We start from the raw sequence: 18,371 nt of genomic DNA on the forward strand, positions 1-18,371 counted from the left end.
GGCCGGGGGAGCTGGTCCTTAGTTTGCAGGGAGGGAAACTGAGACTTACCCCGCTCTTACAAGTAGGAGATATCTGAGTGGGGCATGGACGCCGGCCTTCTGACCCTGCAGCCCATGCCCAGCCCACTATGGCCAGTGTCCGGCCCGCTGATGCCAGCTTTCTGGCTCAGAAACATCCAAGGAGAAAGTGATGGGAGGGAAGGGAGGGTGGGCAGGGGTCCTTCCTGGCACCGAGGAGGAAGAGAAAGAGGAAGAAGGAGCTTCAGGATGAGGCGGGGGCTGGTGTCCCGGCCTAACTTGCCAGAGCAGACACGAGCCCGCTCAGAACCCTCCGAGAGGGACGGCTCGATTTCCTGGGCCGAGCTGCCCCAGGCGGCACCGGCGCTATCCCCCACCTCCCCTTGCTCTTCCATTCCTACTCTTCTCTCCTTTTTCCTTCACCTTGTTTTCTATCTCTGCCCCTACTGTCTCTCTCTCTCTGTCTCTCTCTGTCTCTCTGTCTCTCTGTCTCTTTCTCTCTCTGTCTCTCTCTCTCTGTCTGTCTCTCTGTCTCTCTATCTCTGTCTCTGTCTCTGTCTCTCTCTCTCTCTCTCTCTCTGTGTCTCTCTCTCTCTCTCTCTCTCTCTCTCTCTCTGTCTCTCTCTCTCTGTCTCTCTCTGTCTGTCTCTCTGTCTCTCTATCTCTGTCTCTGTCTCTCTCTCTCTCTCTCTCTGTCTCTCTCTCTTTCTCTCTCTCTTTCTCTGTCTCTGTCTCTGACTCTCTCTGTCTCTCTCTCTCCCCCTCTTTTTATCTCTCTCTGACTCTCTCTGACTATTCCACGCTCACTCACACAGAGTGCACTTTCTTGTCCGGTCTCATGACAGCCCATGCCCTGCCCTGGGCTCTGTCTCGGGGGCACGTCAGGAGGTGGAGAAGGAGGGCGTGCACGTCACCAGTAGCAGAGCCCAGCCCTGGGCTACCCACGGAGGTGAGAAAGATTCCGGGGTGAGACAGCCCAGGCTGGGGGCAGAAACGCCAGGTGGTTTGGGGGGCAGGAAGGCCTGCCCCACGCGGGCTGGGAGAGCCTCACCCGGAGGTCTGCCGGAACTCCGGGCCACCCCGGGAGCCGCGCCCCGTCACCAGTATTTGTAAACACCCCCAGCTGTTTGCAAACCCCTGAGCCCAAGCACCCACGTCATCTCGGAGTCGGGTGGAGGAAGGGGGCGCGCTCGGGGCCGTGCCAGCGGGTGGCGAGGCGGGCACGGGGCGTCCTTGTGGGGCAGCCCGGGATGCCCATCCTGACTCGACGGGCTGCAGGGTTGGGCTCCTCCTTCCCTGAGGGGACAGGCCCTTCCCCCCTGGGTGATTCAGAGGCTAGGAGAGAGTGGGACGGTGAGGGTGGCAATCGGTGACAAGAAAGAGGGCGGGCAGTAGAGTTCAGTGAAACATGTAAAAAACGCCCTCATCGAAAGGAAAAGCACTGTGGAGCGGTCCTTCAAGTCGGCATGTGCTGCCTTAAAGCTTCGCTCACCGCCCAGCATCTACTGTGCGCCCGTCCCTGTAGGCGAAGAGAAAAGGACTTGCCTTTTCTCCCCCTGGCAACTCCCCCCCCCCCCCCACTGACCTTCTCCTGGAGCACACAGCCTGGCGCAGACACAAAATAAATAGAACCTCTTGGGAATGTTCTCACTTTCTGGGTGTGGATCCCTGTTTGCTCCCAGATGGAGACAGAGGGACTCCAGACTCAGTAAATGATTGATCGGGGCGGGGCTCCAAGGAGGGAACCTCCCATCAGGCTCCTCCAGACATGTGAATGGCCCCCACGGAAAAGGAGGTGAGCAAGGTGAGCAGGGACTGTGTGCCAGTGGGAAGCTCCGCCTGTGCAAGGGCACAGGGGTGGGATATGAGCAAGAGCAAGGTGGCGGCCCAAGCCAGGGGCTGCCAAGGGAGGCTGAGGCCGAGCTGAGACCTGGGTCTGCTTAAACAGGGCCTCCCTCCCAGCCGCCGAGCTCCTGGGTCTGCTTAAACACTGCCTCCCAGCCGCCGAGCTCCTGGGTCTGCTTAAACAGGGCCTCCCAGCTGCCAAGCTCCTGGGTCTGCTTAAACAGGGCCTCCCGGCCGCCGAGCTCCTGGGTCTGCTTAAACAGGGCCTCCCGGCCGCCGAGCTCCTGGGTCTGCTTAAACAGGGCCTCCCAGCTGCCAAGCTCCTGGGTCTGCTTAAACAGGGCCTCCCGGCCGCCGAGCTCCTGGGTCTGCTTAAACAGGGCCTCCCGGCCGCCGAGCTCCTGGGTCTGCTTAAACAGGGCCTCCCAGCTGCCAAGCTCCTGGGTCTGCTTAAACAGGGCCTCCCGGCCGCCGAGCTCCTGGGTCTGCTTAAACAGGGCCTCCCGGCCGCCCGAGCTCCTGGGTCTGCTTAAACACTCCCTCCCAGCCGCCGAGCTCCTGGGTCTGCTTAAACACTGCCTCCCTGCCGCCCGAGCTCCTGGGTCTGCTTAAACACGGCCTCCCTGCCGCCCGAGCTCCTGGGTCTGCTTAAACAGGGCCTCCCGGCCGCCGAGCTCCTGGGTCTGCTTAAACAGGGCCTCCCAGCTGCCAAGCTCCTGGGTCTGCTTAAACAGGGCCTCCCGGCCGCCGAGCTCCTGGGTCTGCTTAAACAGGGCCTCCCGGCCGCCCGAGCTCCTGGGTCTGCTTAAACACTCCCTCCCAGCCGCCGAGCTCCTGGGTCTGCTTAAACACTGCCTCCCTGCCGCCCAAGCTCCTGGGTCTGCTTAAACACGGCCTCCCTGCCGCCCGAGCTCCTGGGTCTGCTTAAACACGGCCTCCCGGCCGCCGAGCTCCTGGGTCTGCTTAAACAGGGCCTCCCTCCACCGAGCTCCTGGGTCTGCTTAAACACTGCCTCCCAGCCGCCGAGCTCCTGGGTCTGCTTAAACACTCCCTCCCAGCCGCCGAGCTCCTGGGTCTGCTTAAACACTCCCTCCCTGCCGCTGAGCTCCTGGGTCTGCTTAAACACGGCCTCCCGGCCGCCCGAGCTCCTGGGTCTGCTTAAACACGGCCTCCCGGCCGCCGAGCTCCTGGGTCTGCTTAAACAGGGCCTCCCTCCACCGAGCTCCTGGGTCTGCTTAAACACTCCCTCCCAGCTGCCACAGGGAAACCATCCTGGAAGATGGGGCTCTGCTTCTTTACTCCATCTGGGTGGTGGCCACCCAGGCAGGCCCAATACTCCCTCAGAGGCCTCCCGTTTTCCCATCTGGAAAGTGGGTGTAATACTCCGATGTCCCCCCTAAGGGTCAGAGGAAGGAGAGCCCCTGTACAGTAGCACAGAAACGGGGGCAGGGGACAGGACGCCAGCTTTCCACAAAGCAATTCATTAAACCCAGTGACCACTGATTGAGCCCCAGTGGTTTTCATGGGGCTGGGTGCCAAGAGCCGCTGGATGCTGGGGGGCAGACAGACCCTCCTCACCATCTCTTATCTGGGGAGGGGCTAAGGAGAGGCCAGTTGGGAGCTGGGGAGGAATTGGGCCATCCACGTCCTCAGGTTTTGAGTTTGAGGGGCCCAAGGGGACCACTGAGGCCCAGCCGAAGGCCCTGGCCCTGCAGCTGACCTGTGGCCAAACAGGGGGTGGAAGGGCCCAGGGCTTGGGACCCCGTGGCCATCGCCTCCTCGTGATTCTGGCCATGGCCATTACAGCTCCTCATTTGTGGTCCCTGTGGTACGTGGAGCCCAAAGACCAGAGGCAGAGGGAAATGTGGGGGTCTGGTCTGCAGCCTTCCCTGGAGGCCCCGGGAAGCAGAACGGGCAAGGAGCAAGGGGCTCAGATGGGGACCCGGGTCTGCTTCCAGCCCCGCCTTCCAAAAACTGGTCCACACTGCCTGTCTGCTTCTGTCTGTTTTTCCCTGTCTCTGTCTCCCTGTCTGTTTCTATCTTGTCTCTGTCTCTCTCTACATCTGTTTCTATCTCTGTGTCTGTCTTTGTCTCTGTCTCCCTGTCTCTCTCTGTCTCTGTCTCTCCCTCTCTCCTTCCTTCCTCCTAGCAGTTCAGTGACTTCCCAGGACCATTCAGCTAGTAGACATCTGAGGCTGAACTTGAACTTGCGTCCAGGAGCCTCTCCGCTGCACCACCCAGCCGCCCCCTGCCTCTCTTCTCAGCCAGACCTCCCTGCGTATCAGCGAGAGTCCTTATTCCGACATCCCACCCAAATTGGTCACCGGCCTCTGCTGGAATAGACCTAGGCACCGCCTGCCCTGGCGCCGTCCCAGCCCTGTGTTTTGGGGCCCCCTCCCGCTGCTCCTGTGTTCTGAGGACGGCCCATCCGTGTCTAGCTGACCCCTCTCCCGTGAGACAGCTCTGCAGCTGCTGGGGTCACAGCCCCTACTGTGTGCCCGGGCCTATGCTGGCTCCCCTCGGCCCCCAGGCGGAGTGCCCCCGGCCCCCCCCCCCCGCCCCTGGCCCTTTTCCATTGCCTCCTCCCTAGCTCCATCACGCCATCCTGCCCACGAACAGCGTCTGTCAGCGCCTGCTGTGGGTGTGACGCCAACTTTCCCTTGTGGTGCCCGGTCCCTGAGCAGCGGGGCACGGGGGGAGGAAGTCCCCAGAACGCAGAGGAACAGCTGGCTGGGAGGGCCTGCCCACCTGGGGGCAACTTCTGAGCCACCCCGCCAGGGGGTGGGGGTGGAGGGGGGTGACGAAGGGCTTCCTCCCAGGGATCCTGTGCGCCTCGGCGCTGGAAACGTTTCCATGGTGGCTTAAGTCAGACGGGCAGGTGCTGCCATCCCCGCTTTGTAGATGCGGAGAGGGGACTTGGCTAAGGTCACCTAGCCGGCGGGGGTCAGAGGTGGGGCTCCGGGCGTTCCCTCCTGCCTCAGAGCCGCCTCTCCTGGGGCAGCCCGCGGCACCGGGGGAAGGATTCTCGTGCGGACCCTTGGCCAGCGTGGGAGGGCCTGGCCCAGGAGGTGGCCCTTGGGTGGGTGCTGGGGGGGCAGGTGTTTGTGAGGAGAAGCCCCCGGGGCTGGAGGCTTCAGCTCCAGCCTCCGCCTGCACTCCCAGGCTAGGGGCCGTTAGTTCTGCTTTCTGGGGTGCCGCCAGTGTGGCCAAGCGGAGGATGTGGGGATGTGGGCATGAAGCTAAGCCCCGCTTCCAGGTAGTGGGGCACCCAATCTCGGAGTTGGCAGGAGGCTGGGGCTGGGGGGGGTGGTCTCCCGGGGGGCGGGGCTCCGAGGAGGAGCTCTCCCCTCCTCCTGAAGCAGGCCTTGGCTCTCTGTGGGGGCCCTGTTGTTAGGGGCCAGCCCGTGCGGTTTTTTCCATCACCTCCTCCCTGCTGCTGCTGCTCGCTCTGACCCTGAGGGCTAGGCAGACCAGAGGCCCCTCGATGGCCTTAGAATACGCTTCCCTCGTTCTCGGGGGACCGTCTGCGCCTTCTCGACTCTCGGGCCACATCTTCTGGGCCCCGAGTACCTTCCCCGCACACGGCTTCCAGAACTGAGCACGGGACTCTCAGGGTCCGAGTCGGGCAGAGGACAGAGGGACGGAGCAGACGCGGCGTCCGGTGGGGAAGAGCATTAACCCGATCCTGCCCCTGAGGCTCATTGCCCGTCACTCCGATTCCCTGGGTCTCAGCTTCTGCTATAATGAGGGGGTTGGCCCAGATGGTCCCGGAGGTCCCGGCCAAATATGGATACATTGTCTCTTGGTGCTACCAAAGATCTCGTTCATGAATTTTGATTCCTGTATTACCCTGGGTCTCATCCCCGCTGTGACCCCCAGATTGTTTTCCACACCTGCTCCAGCCTGGCCTTGCCACCCACTCTGTACTAAGGCGGTCAGTCGGATTTTTTGGCACCTTGATTAGAAGGGTGGTGGTCACTCACGGCCCGATCCCTCTGCTGGCTGGCAGGGGAGTTTGGCCCGCGCTTTCCTTGGGCCTCTTGGAGCCCCCACCTCTTTTTTTTTTTTTTTTAATTTTTTTAATTAATTTTATAATTATAACATTTTTGACAGTACATCTGCATAGGTAATTTTTTACAACATTATCCCTTGCACTCCCTTCTGTTCTGAATTTTTCCCCTCCCCTAGATGGCAGACATTCCCATACATATTAAATATCTTATATATATAATAGATACAATATATATGTGCAGAACCGAATTTTTTGTTGTTGTTGTTGAAAAGGAAGAATTGGATTCAGAAGGTAAAAATAACCTGGGAAGAAAAACAAAAAATACAAACAGTTGACATTCATTTCCCAGTGTTCCTTTTCTGGATGTAGCTGATTCTGTCCATCATTGATCCATTGGAATTGGATTAGCTCTTCTCTATGTTGAAGATATCCACTTCCATCAGCATACATCCTCGTACAATATCATTGCTGAAGTGTATAATGATCTTCTGGTTCTGCTCATTTCACTCAGCATCAGTTGATGTAAGTCTCTCCAAGCCTCTCTGTATTCCTCCTGCTGGTCATTTCTTACAGAGCAATAATATTCCATAACATTCATATACCATAGTTTACCCAACCATTCTCCAACTGATGGACATCCATTCAACTTCCAGCTTCTAGCCACTTTGAAAAGGGCTGCCCCCCATTTGATAAAATCCAACATCCATTCCTACTAAAAACGCTTGAGAGTATAGGAATAAATGGACTATTCCTTAAAATAATAATGAGCATATATTTAAAACCTTCAGTAAACATCATATGTAATGGTGATAAACTAGAACCTTTCCCTGTAAGATCAGGAGTGAAACAAGGTTGCCCACTATCACCATTACTATTCAATATAGTACTAGAAACTCTAGCCTTGGCAATAAGAGCCGAGAAAGAGATCCAAGGAATTAGAGTAGGAAATGAAGAAATCAAATTGTCACTTTTCGCAGATGACATGATGGTATACTTAGAGAACCCCAAAGACTCTGCTAAAAAGCTATTAGAAATAATTCAGAATTTTAGCAAAGTCGCAGGATACAAAATAAATCCACATAAATCCTCAGGATTTTTATACATTAACAACACAATCCAACAGCAAGAGATACAAAGAGAAATTCCATTCAAAATAACAGTCGATAGTATCAAATATTTGGGAATATATCTACCAAAGGAGAGTCAGGAATTATATGAGCAAAATTACAAAACACTTGCCACAAAAATAAAGTCAGATTTAAATAATTGGAAAGACATTCAATGTTCTTGGATAGGCCGAGCGAATATAATAAAGATGACAATACTCCCCAAACTAATCTATTTATTTAGTGCTATACCAATCAGACTCCCAAGAAACTATTTTAATGACCTAGAAAAAATAACAACAAAATTCATATGGAAGAATAAAAGGTCGAGAATTGCAAGGGAACTAATGAAAAAAAAGTCAGAGGAAGGTGGTCTAAGTGTACCTGATTTAAAGCTATATTATAAAGCAACAGTCACCAAAACCATTTGGTATTGGCTAAGAAATAGACTAGTTGATCAGTGGCATAGGTTAGGTTCACAGGACAAGATAGTGAATAAAAATAGCAATCTAATCTTTGACAAACCCAAAGATCCCAAATTTTGGGATAAGAATTCATTATTTGACAAAAACTGCTGGGAAAACTGGAAATTAGTATGGCAGAAACTAGGCATGGACCCACATTTAACACCACATACTAAGATTAGATCAAAATGGGTCCAAGATTTAGGCATAAAGAACGAAATCATAAATAAGTTGGAGGAACAGGGGATGGTTTACCTCTCAGACTTGTGGAGGAGGAAGGAGTTTGTGTCCAAGGGAGAACTAGAGACCATTATTGATCACAAAATAGAACATTTTGATTACACCAAATTAAAAAGTTTCTGCACAAACAAAACTAATGCAAACAAGATTAGAAGGGAAGTAACAAATTGGGAAAACATTTTTACAGTTAAAGGTTCTGATAAAGGCCTCATCTCCAAAATATACAGAGAATTGACTTTAATTTATAAGAAATCAAGCCATTCTCCAATTGATAAATGGTCAAAGGATATGAACAGACAATTTTCAGATGATGAAATTAAAACTATTTCCACTCATATGAAAGAGTGCTCCAAATCACTATTGATCAGAGAAATGCAAATTAAGACAACTCTGAGGTATCATTACACACCTGTCAGATTGACTAAGATGACAGGAACAAATAACGATGAATGTTGGAGGGGCTGTGGGAAAACTGGGACACTGATGCATTGTTGGTGGAGTTGTGAAAGAATCCAACCATTCTGGAGAGCAATCTGGAATTATGCCCAAAAAGTTATCAAAATGTGCATACCCTTTGACGCAGCCATACTACTACTGGGCTTATACCCCAAGGAACTACTAGAGAAGGGAAAGGGTCTTGTATGTGCCAAAATGTTTGTGGCAGCCCTTTTCATAGTGGCTAGAAGCTGGAAGATGAATGGATGCCCATCAATTGGAGAATGGTTGGGTAAACTATGGTATATGAATGTTATGGAATATTATTGTTCTATAAGAAATGACCAACAGGAGGAATACAGAGAGGCCTGGAGAGACTTACATCAACTGATGCTGAGTGAAACGAGCAGAACCAGAAGATCATTATACACTTCAACAATGATACTGTACGAGGATGTATGCTGATGGAAGTGGATTTCTTCAACATAGAGAAGAGCTAATCCAATTCCAATTGATTAATGATGGACAGAACCAGCTACATCCAGAAAAGGAACACTGGGAAATGAATGTAAACTGTTATTTTTACCTTCTGAATCCAATTCTTCCTGTGCAACAAAAAATTCGGTTCTACACACATATATTGTATCTAAATTATACTGTAATATATTTAATATATATAAGACTGCTTGCCATCTGGGGGAGGGGGTTGGGGGAGGAAGGGAAAAAATCTGAATAGAAGTAAGTGCAAGGGATAATGTTGTAAAAAATTACCCATGCATATGTACTATCAAAAAATGTTATAATTATAAAATAAAATAAAAAATTAAAAAAAAAAAAAAAAAAAAAAAAAAAAAAAAAAAAAAAAAAAAGAAAAGGGCTGCCCCAAACATTTTGGCACATACCGGTCCCTTTCCCTTCTTTAGTATTTCCTTGGGATATAAGCCCAGTAGTAGCACTGCTGGATCAAAGGGTAGGCACAGTTTGATAACTTTTGGAGCCCCCACCTCTGGAAAGCCGCCATCTCGGTATAGAACTGGGCATGGACTCCCGTCAGGGAGCCTCCTGCAGCTCAGGGCCGCTGGGTTCAATCGGCCCATCCCTCGCCGGGTGCCTGGTAACGGGGGCTTCCAAGCGTGGACCGCGCACAGCTCGGCTCTCCGGGAGCGGGGCCCAGCCAGGGTCTCCTGGCCCGCAGCCGGGGGCTCGGGGTCTGTCGGGTCACTGCTTTCCCACCCCGTGGTCCTTCACACGTGCTGCGTGGGAGATGACAGCTCCCAGCTGAGAGAGGTGCCGCCGCTGGGCCGGGACAGTGGAAGTAACCTCTGCCTTCCCCCTGTTCCTTCTCTCCCAGGGACTCCGACCGTCATGTTAAGGTGAAGCCTCGAAGTTCTGTGCTGAACATGCTCAAAAGGTTCGACAAAATCAGGTTCAGAGGTCACAAGAGAGATGAGTTCCTCGATTTAGCCGAGTCCCCCAACGCATCCGACACCGAGTGTGGCGATGAGATCCCCGTGAAGATCCCTCGGACGTCCGCCCGAGACGGCGAGGAGCTGCGAGACCCCGTGAGTGCGTGGGGGGGGTCGGGTCAGCTTCACATGGAAGGGCCAGCCTGGCTGAGAATGGGGGGCCGGGCTCCTTTCCCCATCCGATGGCCGCAGCTTGCTGCTCGAGGGCCAGATCTCCTGGGATTTCTCCTGTTGTTGATCTGGGTTCCAGCCCGCTTAGATCTCCCCCTGGGTTTTCATCCCCCCGGCACAGAGTGGGGAGAGCGTGGGGATTTTCACCATTGGCCATAATGGGTCCACATGGCAGGAAGGTGGCCCAGCCCTGGGGCTCCCGAGCCCTGTGACCACGGGCAGCCCCCAGGCTGGTGGCCAGCAGGTTCTGCCTTCTCAAACGAGGGGCTCCATTCCCACAATCCCACTCTTCTGGGCTGGGCTCTACCTGCTACAGCACCACAGGCAGAGGTCAGACCTCTGGTTTCCCAAGCAGCAGCCGCCATCTTCTCTTTTGAGCTGTTCCTCCCTCTCCTTCTCTGCAGACAGACTCCCAGGCACAGTGACTGGGCTCCAGAGTGTGAGTTACCCCGCTATCCTGCATCCCAAAGCATTTCCTAGTAAGTAGGCAGCAGGACAGCTGGCAGTTCCATTTTATAGATAGGGAAACCAAGGCCCCAGGCTGCCCTCTAGCCTGACTTCTGCCAAGATACCCAACTGAAATCAATCACTGTGAAATAAAACAAGTCCAGATAACAGCTATGGCTGACGTGTCCAACCTCGGCTCACCCAGGGCGCGGTGGCCTAAGTGACCTGGGAAACAGGATCCTGAGCTCCCAGTCTAAGGAGGCCCAAGGTTGGGCTTGGATGCCCCGCAGGCCCATGGGCTGCCTCTGTGTCACATTGGAGGCCAGGCTTCTGCGCTAGCCGGGCAGAAGCCCACGGGAGGGCGGGCGTTAACCACGCTCCTAGAGGTAGCAGGGTGGCCGCTGGACGCCCCATCCAGCGTCTGCTCTCATTCCCCCAAGGCGGGTGTGCCCCACGAGGGGGTGCCCCAAGCAGGCTCCACGGGGCACTGGAAATTTTCTAGGAGCATTTTTTTTGTAATATTAATCTTACAATAGGGCAGCGTCTGTACTTTTGCTTCTGGCTGTAATTAATAATTTACTTGGGATTTTTAGTAAAAGCTAGCCGTCGCCTCAGCTTGTTGGCTCTAGTCCATCAACCCATTAATCTCAGGGGAAGAGAGCGGGAGAGACTGGGGGGAGGAATGCTACTGCTTTCGGCCCCTGAGGAGGCCCCCACGCCCAATCTGGGAGGCTAGGGGTGAGTGTGTGTGTGTGTGTGTGTGTGTGTGTGTGTGTGTGTGTGTGTGTGTTATGAGGGTGGGTAAGGGGGGGGGTCAGGAAAGGCTTTATGCAAAGATGGCGCCTTATCAGAGACTTGAAGGAGAGGGAGAATCTGTGAGGTAGAGAGAGGAGGGAGTGTATTCTGGGCATGAGGGCATGAGCAGGGCCAAATCACGGAGGTAGCAGAGGAACCCAGGAATCCAGTTTGACGGGATTGGAGAAGGCCGAATTGAACCTGGAGAGCGAGTATTGGTTGGATGGAAAGTCATCCCATGTGGGGACTCAGAGCATCAGTCTCCTCATTTGGGAAATGGAATAATACATGCCCAGAGCCGCTTCAAGGAGAGTGCCTGGCATGCAATAGGCAATTAATAAATGCCTTTCCCCTCTCGTGGCTTTCCTGACCTGACACAGGGAAGGTCTGCTCCAACCGACAGCTTCCCATATGCCTCCGGGGCTCCCCTGCCTTTCTTTGGAAAGTGTGCACACACCTGTAAGCACAAAGAGTGTACCAGACCTTTTTGGGGATGTACAAAGTCACTGCAAGAGGGAGGGAGGATTGTCCCTCTCAGGGACCGGACTTTGAGGGAGGTTCAAGGACAGGACAGAGGGCACTCTGGGCCCGTGAGATCGAGGACTTTTCCTCGGGAGTGGACTCCTCGGCCCATTTGCTTTGATCATGCTTCTGTGCCCACAGTGCCTCTCTGGCATGATTTGTCAGCGTCTCCAGGTGACAGTCGGAGGCTGGTTGGGGCTGTTGGCCCCCATCGCTCCTTCTGGTGCTGGCAGGGTGGCCCTCACGAGGCAGCAGTGCTTTGAACACACCATCTCCCCCGAAATGCGGCCTGAAGCAAGAACGGTGCTTCTGAGGGGGCTCTGCTCATGTTTGGGGGATGAAGCCTCAGGGCCCTTGAGTGGCTCCTGGTATAGGGATGAGCTCTCCCAGTGAGCTGGCCTTGAGGGCCATAGATTCCATTGGAAAGGCCCCAGCGGCCTCTGACCCGAACCTTCCCTGCCTTTCCCCTTTTTCAGTAGGATATAAGATGAGGAGGCCAAGGTTTGACCTGCTGAGTAGCCCCACCAGAGTAGAAGCCATCTTTCTTCCCGGCAACACTCCCTCAGCCTGGGTGAAAAAAGAGTCCTTTGGACCAGACCTGTGGTTCCATTGGCTGCAGGGTGTCCCGGGAGTCAACACGAGACAATGAGAGACGCCCAGGGCACTGAGGTTACCCGGCCGTATGTGTCTGACTTGAGGAACTCGAACTCAGGATCCTGGAATCTCAGGATCTCAGGGATCCTGTGCAGCCATGTGTCCCCAGCTCCCAGTCTGATACCCAGCGCACTAAGTACTTACCGACTTAAAAGGAATTCCAACTGTAACAAACCAAGTTTACGAGGTACCCTCCAGGGAAGGGCAAATCTGCCTTTCTGCTTTGGTGAACTGCCAGTTTTCCCGACTTCCAACCCTAGTTTGCTTTGTACCTCCCCTCAGTGCACTTGGTTCTGCCATCTGGAGCCAAACAGAATAGGGCTGGCCCCTCTTTCTGAGACAACCCTTCAGATTCGTGTGTCCCCTCGGAGCCCTGTTTTCTCCAGAATGAACAGTCCATCCTCCTGAGCCATGGATTTGAGGTGCTCCGACTGAGATCTACCAAGGGCAAATCCAGCAAGAGCGGCAGCTCTCAGTTCTTAGAAGCTCTGCCCCTATTTATGAAGTCCAAGATGGAATGATGTTTCAGACTGCCCCATTTGCTACTCGTTTTGCTTGTGGACCACTAAGCTCTTCAATCTTCATCTCTCCAGTTCTCTATCCCCCACCTTCTGGAAGTTGATTTTTATGAACCCAGACTTACCATAAATCCCCAATATATTTCTTGAGATTTTTTTTGGTGAAGATTCTTTTAAATTTTAATTTTTTAGTTCTTCCTTCCTGCGTTGTTATCTGTAGAATTTTAGTCTTACCCAAGTCATTGATAAAAGTGGTAAACAGAGACTTCTAGGGGTGGAGCCAAAATGGCAGAGTGAAGCCAGGTAGCTGCCGAAACTCTCCCAGTCTCCCTCAAAAACCTCATGAAGCTAAGCCTCATCAAAGTCTGACAGAATGAAATCACTCTTCAGTTGAAGATTAGACTGAAAAAACTTCAAGAAAGTTCAATCCCCCTGGGGTGAAAAGGGTGTTCAGAGCAGTTCCAACAGCTCAAAAAGCTGATGAGAGGGTCTTAAATATAACACATCAGCAACTAAGACACTGGCTCAGTAGAAGACCACTGGGGCAGTCTTTAGTCCCAGCTCAGACGGCAAAACCTGGGAAACCAGGCTGTTTTCTGAAAAGAGCAGGCAAAGCTACTGCCTACAAATACAAGGGGTCCTTGTGCTCAAAACCAAGGCTCAGAGGTACACAGGAAGCTTGGGACAGCACCACCTGTATGTTGGGAGCAGAGATCAACTATAAAAGTAAAAAAAAAAAAAAAAAAATAGAGGAAATACTAAAAGAAAAGGAAAGAAAATGAGCAAGAAACTGAAAAGAACTTTGACCATAGAAAGGTACTATGGTGAGAGGGTAGGCCAAAACACTAACTCAGAAGACAAAATATCCACAGAGAAAATCTCAAAGAATGTTATGAATTGGTCTCAAACTCAAGGAGGCTTCTTGGAAATGCTTAGAAAAGACTTTAAAAGGCAAATAAGAGAGGTAGAAGAAGAAAATGAGAAAAGAAATTAGAGGTATGTAAGAGAGAGTCAACAGTTTGGAAAAGGAAGGAAAAAAAAATGAGGAAAACAGCTCCTTAAAAATTCAATTGGTCAAATGCAAAAAAAAAAAAAAATTAAAAAAATCTATTGAAAAAAATGACACCTTCAGAAGTAGAATTAACCAAATAGAAAAAGAGATACAAAAGCTAACAGGAAAATCACCTGTTAAATTAATTAAAAATGAATGGGGCAAATGGAAGCTAATGACTCTATGAGTCAGCAAGAATCAGTCAAACAAACTTAAAAGAATGGAAAAAAATGGAAGAAAATGTGAAATACGTCATTGGAAAAACAGCTGAACTGGAAAATAGATCCAGCAGAGACAGTTTAAAATTACTGGTCTATTGAAAGGCCATGACCAAAAAAAAAAAAAAAAAGCCTGGATAGCATTCTTCAAGAGATCATTAAGGAAAACTCCCCCGATATTCTAGAAACAGAGTGGAAAATACACATTGAAAGAGTCCATTGATCATCTTCAGAAAGAGATTCCACAAGAAAAACCCCAAGGAACACTGTTGCAAAACTCTAGAACTACAATCTCAAGGAAACAATATTGCAAGCTTCCCGGAGTGATAGTTGGGATTACCCAGGACTTTGGCAGCTTCTAAAATAAAGGATCAGAGGGCCTGGAAGACCATATTCCAGAAGATCAAGGATGTGTGGTACAACCAAGAATCAACTACCCAGTAAGATTCAGGATCATCTTTCAGAGGAGAAGATGGAACTTCAGTGAAGTAATTGACTTTCCATCATTTCTATTGGAAAAAAAACAAACCCCAAAGCTAAACAGAAAATTTAATCTATAAACACAGGACTCAAAAGAAGCATAGATAGGTGTTTACCTGTTGAGGGAAAACATGTTATTTAAAGGATAAAAGTGGTTAACAGCCCCAAGCTAGACACAGATCCTTGGAGCCTTCCACTGTGATGATAAATCATTCACAAGGCAGTTCTGTTAGACTACATTCTCATCTAGTCCAGCTGTTGCCACCTTTTCCACAAGACTTGTAGGAGACACTTCATTAAAAGCTGGGCTGAGATGTAGATAAACTGTGTTTGCATAGTTCCCCCCATGTTAACCCTGTCATCCTGGGCCTGAAGACGGCCAGGTTAGAGAGGCCTAGCCTGTGCTTGCTGCAACCAGGCAGGCTCTGGGGATGAGGGCACCCAGTCATCCTGGGCCTGAAGACGGCCAGGTTAGAGAGGCCTAGCCTGTGCTTGCTGCAACCAGACAGGCTCTGGGGATGAGGGCACCCAGTCATCCTGGCTGCAAATACGGGCTTAGCCTGTGCTTGCTGTAACCAGGCAGGCTCTGGGGAATGAGGGCACATTCATGTGAAGGCGGGCCTCGAACATCGAAGGCAGACTCACGGCCTCCCCTTTGCAGGCTGTGTTTCCTTTTTTAAGAGATGGCCTTCAGTAATATAGTGCTTCTGTTTTCCATGACCTTCCACATAATGTGAGGCTGACTTTGCAGCACAACACAGGGCCTCTCCCCACTGATAGGACTTTGTCCTTAGGATGGTTTATTTTGTGTCTCTCCCCCCTCTCCCTCCCCACCCCAAGGGAGGGCCTTTTTTTGTTTTGGTCCCTGTGTCAAGTACCTGATAAGTGCTGGTAAAATAGAGCACCATCTGTCCGATGTCAGGAGAAGGGAAGAAGACAGAGACAGAGAGGCAAACATGGGTGAGAAATAGGGAGTAGGCCAGGATCTCTGGAATGGAAAGTGGGTACAGGGACATCCTTAGAGATTTGTGGGCAGAGACAGGTTTGTGACTGGAGGCAACAATGAGCCCTTGATGGCTTTAGAACTGGGATGGCAGTGATGAGGGCATTTGGTTTGGCTGCCGTGTGGAGAGGTGAGGCAGAGACCCTGGAGAAAGCCCTATAAGGAGGGAGTGCGGTGGAAGTCAGGGACAGTTTTAGCAAGGAGGCGGTTTCTTTTTGGAGTTAGGCTTTACAAGCTTTAGCAGGCCAGGCCTCAGGACTGGTGCAGGAGAGTAACAGGGGACTTGGGAAGGCCTTTGATGCCAAGTCCGGGCCCCAAAACTTTGTGAGCAGGAGGAAGGGGATGCCACATGGAGTTTGATCCTTATTGTAGCCCAGTTCCCAGCTGTCAGTGAAACCTGCTGGGAGGAAGGCCTTGCCCCACCCCTACGGAGTGTAACCCCACCCTCTGTCTTCCCTGGGACGTTCCCTGCCCTGCCTCCCCACCCAGTACAAGTGAGATCACTCACTGTCCTCCCTAGGAAGGGCTCCTTCTCCCCCCAGTATAATCCCCGTGAAGGTGGGGTCTCCCTCTGTCCTCCCTGGGAAGGCCTTTTCTCCCCCCCATGTATAAACCTATGAGGGTGGGGGCTCCCTCTGTCCTTCACAGGAAGCCCCCTGTCCCCCCAGCCTCACAGAGGGCCACGCAGGGTTGGATGTCTGCGGGCCACAGGCCTGCCCCTCATGTTGAGGTCTGACTTGTCATGGTCTTTAGAAACGCCTGGATGTGGTACTAGGCACTTTTTCCCCTGGCCCAGCCCACAGAAAGTAGGGCGCCCCCACCTCGGCAGGCCCCTTGGGTGGCCCTGACAGCAGGGGCCATCTGCAAGGCTCTGTCTCCTGGGATCACAGGGCCTTGTCCTTCCTCAGCTGCTCCAGCCCTTCCTACAGGCTGCCTTGTGCTTTGGGAGGGGGCAACACTAGGGATTCTCCTCGGGCCTTCCCCGGGGGGACACGTGATGAGATGCTCAGGAAGTACCGTCCTGGGGCCGGCCTCGGCCTGCCTGTCAGCACCCAAGAGTGCTGGGAGGAGCTTGCTGCTTCACACTAGGGCGGATGAAAGGGCTGGCCAGGGGGGCTTCAGCTGGTTCCTCCCTCTGCTGGAGCCCCAGAGCATCCTGGGAGAGTGAGGGCGGCAGAGGTGTCGGGAGGAGCCTGGCGGCCTGGCTAGTGATCTCAGCCCAGCTTGGGAGGGGGACTCTAGAGGACTGTGGTCCAGGTTCCCCCTCAAGCTCTGCACTCTGTCATTCCTTCAGGCTGGTCCGGGCACTCTCATCATGGCTGCCGGAGTCCAGGATTATAACCGGACAGAATTCGACCGACTCAATGAAATTAAAGGGCACCTGGAAATCGCCTTATTGGAAAAACACTTTTTGCGTAAGTCACAGAAAAGGGCCCGGGGGGGGGGGGTGAACAGGGACTCTGGCCGGGGGCCCCTCCAGGTGGCCTCGAGGATCCCACAGCTGGAAAGGAGCTGGGGGAGCCCCGGGTTAGGGCTGCAGCCCAGCGGTGGGGAGGGGGAGGGCGGCGAGCCTTGCTGTTGGGTCTCTAAGGAGAAAGCTTCTGGTGCTGTTGAGGTAGCTCAAGGAAGTTGGCAAGCAGGGAGCCTAGAGAAGCAGGCTCTGGGAGAGGTTTCGGGTGGGTAGGAGCAGCCCCAAAGCTGGGGCTGCACTATTTAGGGGTGCTGACATCAGGGTCTGGAGCTCTGGGAGGCCAAGGCTGTGAGCAAAGCCTCCTTCCCCAGCTTCTCTGGCCAAAGACGGGCATCATCTAGGACCAGGCTGGGCCAAAGGGCCAGGCCTGCCAGGGCGGCCCCGTGGCCTCAGACCTCACTGGGGAGCTGAGCCCGGGGCTCGGCCTGCCAAGGGCCCTATAGATGCCAGGTCTGGGCATGGAAGAGGGGGATGGTCCCCCTGGCAACATCGTGGTCCAACTGTAGACCCAGAGGTTGGGGACCCCCCACCAGTCATCAGGATGACCTGCTCCCAGAAGGGAGAACCATCTCCACAAGGGCCCTACCCACTCGGGCCTACTTCTGGGAAGGGGGAGCTCGCCAACTCACAGGGCACCCAGCAGGGTTGGAGGGGATGGGCCGCGGAGACGGGAGTGACTGAAACCTCACCAAAGGGTAAGCTGAGGCAGTTTATTAACACAGGCAGAGAACCTGATAGTAAAGGATGCGCTCGTGATGGAAATTATGAGGCAGAACCGAGCACAGTCAGTCCGTCTGACTGATGAGACCGATATGGGGTCACAGGCCTCTGCTGATGACCCCTAGGGAGCCCACAGGGCGTGCTCTGATTGGCCTTGCAGGCCGGCCCTCAGGACACTTGGAGAAGGCCGCCTCCAGCCATTCTGGCTAGAAAAACAAAAGCCCAGCCCAATCTCCTCCGGGGACCACCCTTGTCTGCCCCATGCTGATGGAGGAACACCACGAGGCGAGGGGCTTACAAGGGCGTTTCTGAGGAAGGCGGGTCCCACCTCCCTGGCTTGGCCCCAGCAGGCATAGTGAATCAGGGTGGCAGCTTTCTAAGGAAAAGGCCGGGCTCAAAGGCCCCTCTACCCCGGGGCCCCTCGGCCTCTTTCTGCCTGGTCTTTGGCAGAGCGGCTCTGGACCGTGCAGACGACGCCTTCTCTTTGTCCCCTGTCCACGGAGGTAGATTTCTGAGAGCCGCCTGGCCCTTGTGGGGGAAGCTGGGCCCTGCCTACAGGAAGGGCGCCGGCCAGAAGTCCTAGCTTCCTTTTGCCCCACCTGGTCTCTGAGATGCCGGCCGGCGGGAGGAGGACAGGCTCTGGGGCCGCAGCTGTGGGGAGAGGGGGACGTGTCTGCAGAGGTGGGGAACCGGCCAGGAGGCTGTTGAGCACCAGGAGGAGGGCTTCCCATCAAG

General features: G+C 53.2%; 1 protein-coding gene across 3 annotated transcripts in view; it reads left to right on the forward strand.

Annotated features, from left to right (window-relative positions):
• The window catches only part of GRAMD4 (GRAM domain containing 4), an 87,080-nt gene that overhangs the window by 39,647 nt on the left and 29,062 nt on the right, over positions 1-18,371 (forward strand). For 2 of the 3 annotated variants that reach the window (XM_074272105.1, XM_074272106.1), the window contains 2 exons: positions 9,472-9,682; positions 16,740-16,860. In XM_074272105.1, coding sequence (XP_074128206.1) covers positions 9,472-9,682; positions 16,740-16,860 — 332 coding nt within the window. Of the gene's footprint in view, positions 1-852; positions 968-9,471; positions 9,683-16,739; positions 16,861-18,371 lie in introns of those variants that run through there. The other variant, XM_074272107.1, reaches the window with a different exon arrangement.

The sequence above is a fragment of the Sminthopsis crassicaudata genome, chromosome 5, assembly GCF_048593235.1.
Source record: "Sminthopsis crassicaudata isolate SCR6 chromosome 5, ASM4859323v1, whole genome shotgun sequence".
In the NCBI taxonomy this organism is placed as follows: Eukaryota; Metazoa; Chordata; class Mammalia; order Dasyuromorphia; family Dasyuridae; genus Sminthopsis; species Sminthopsis crassicaudata.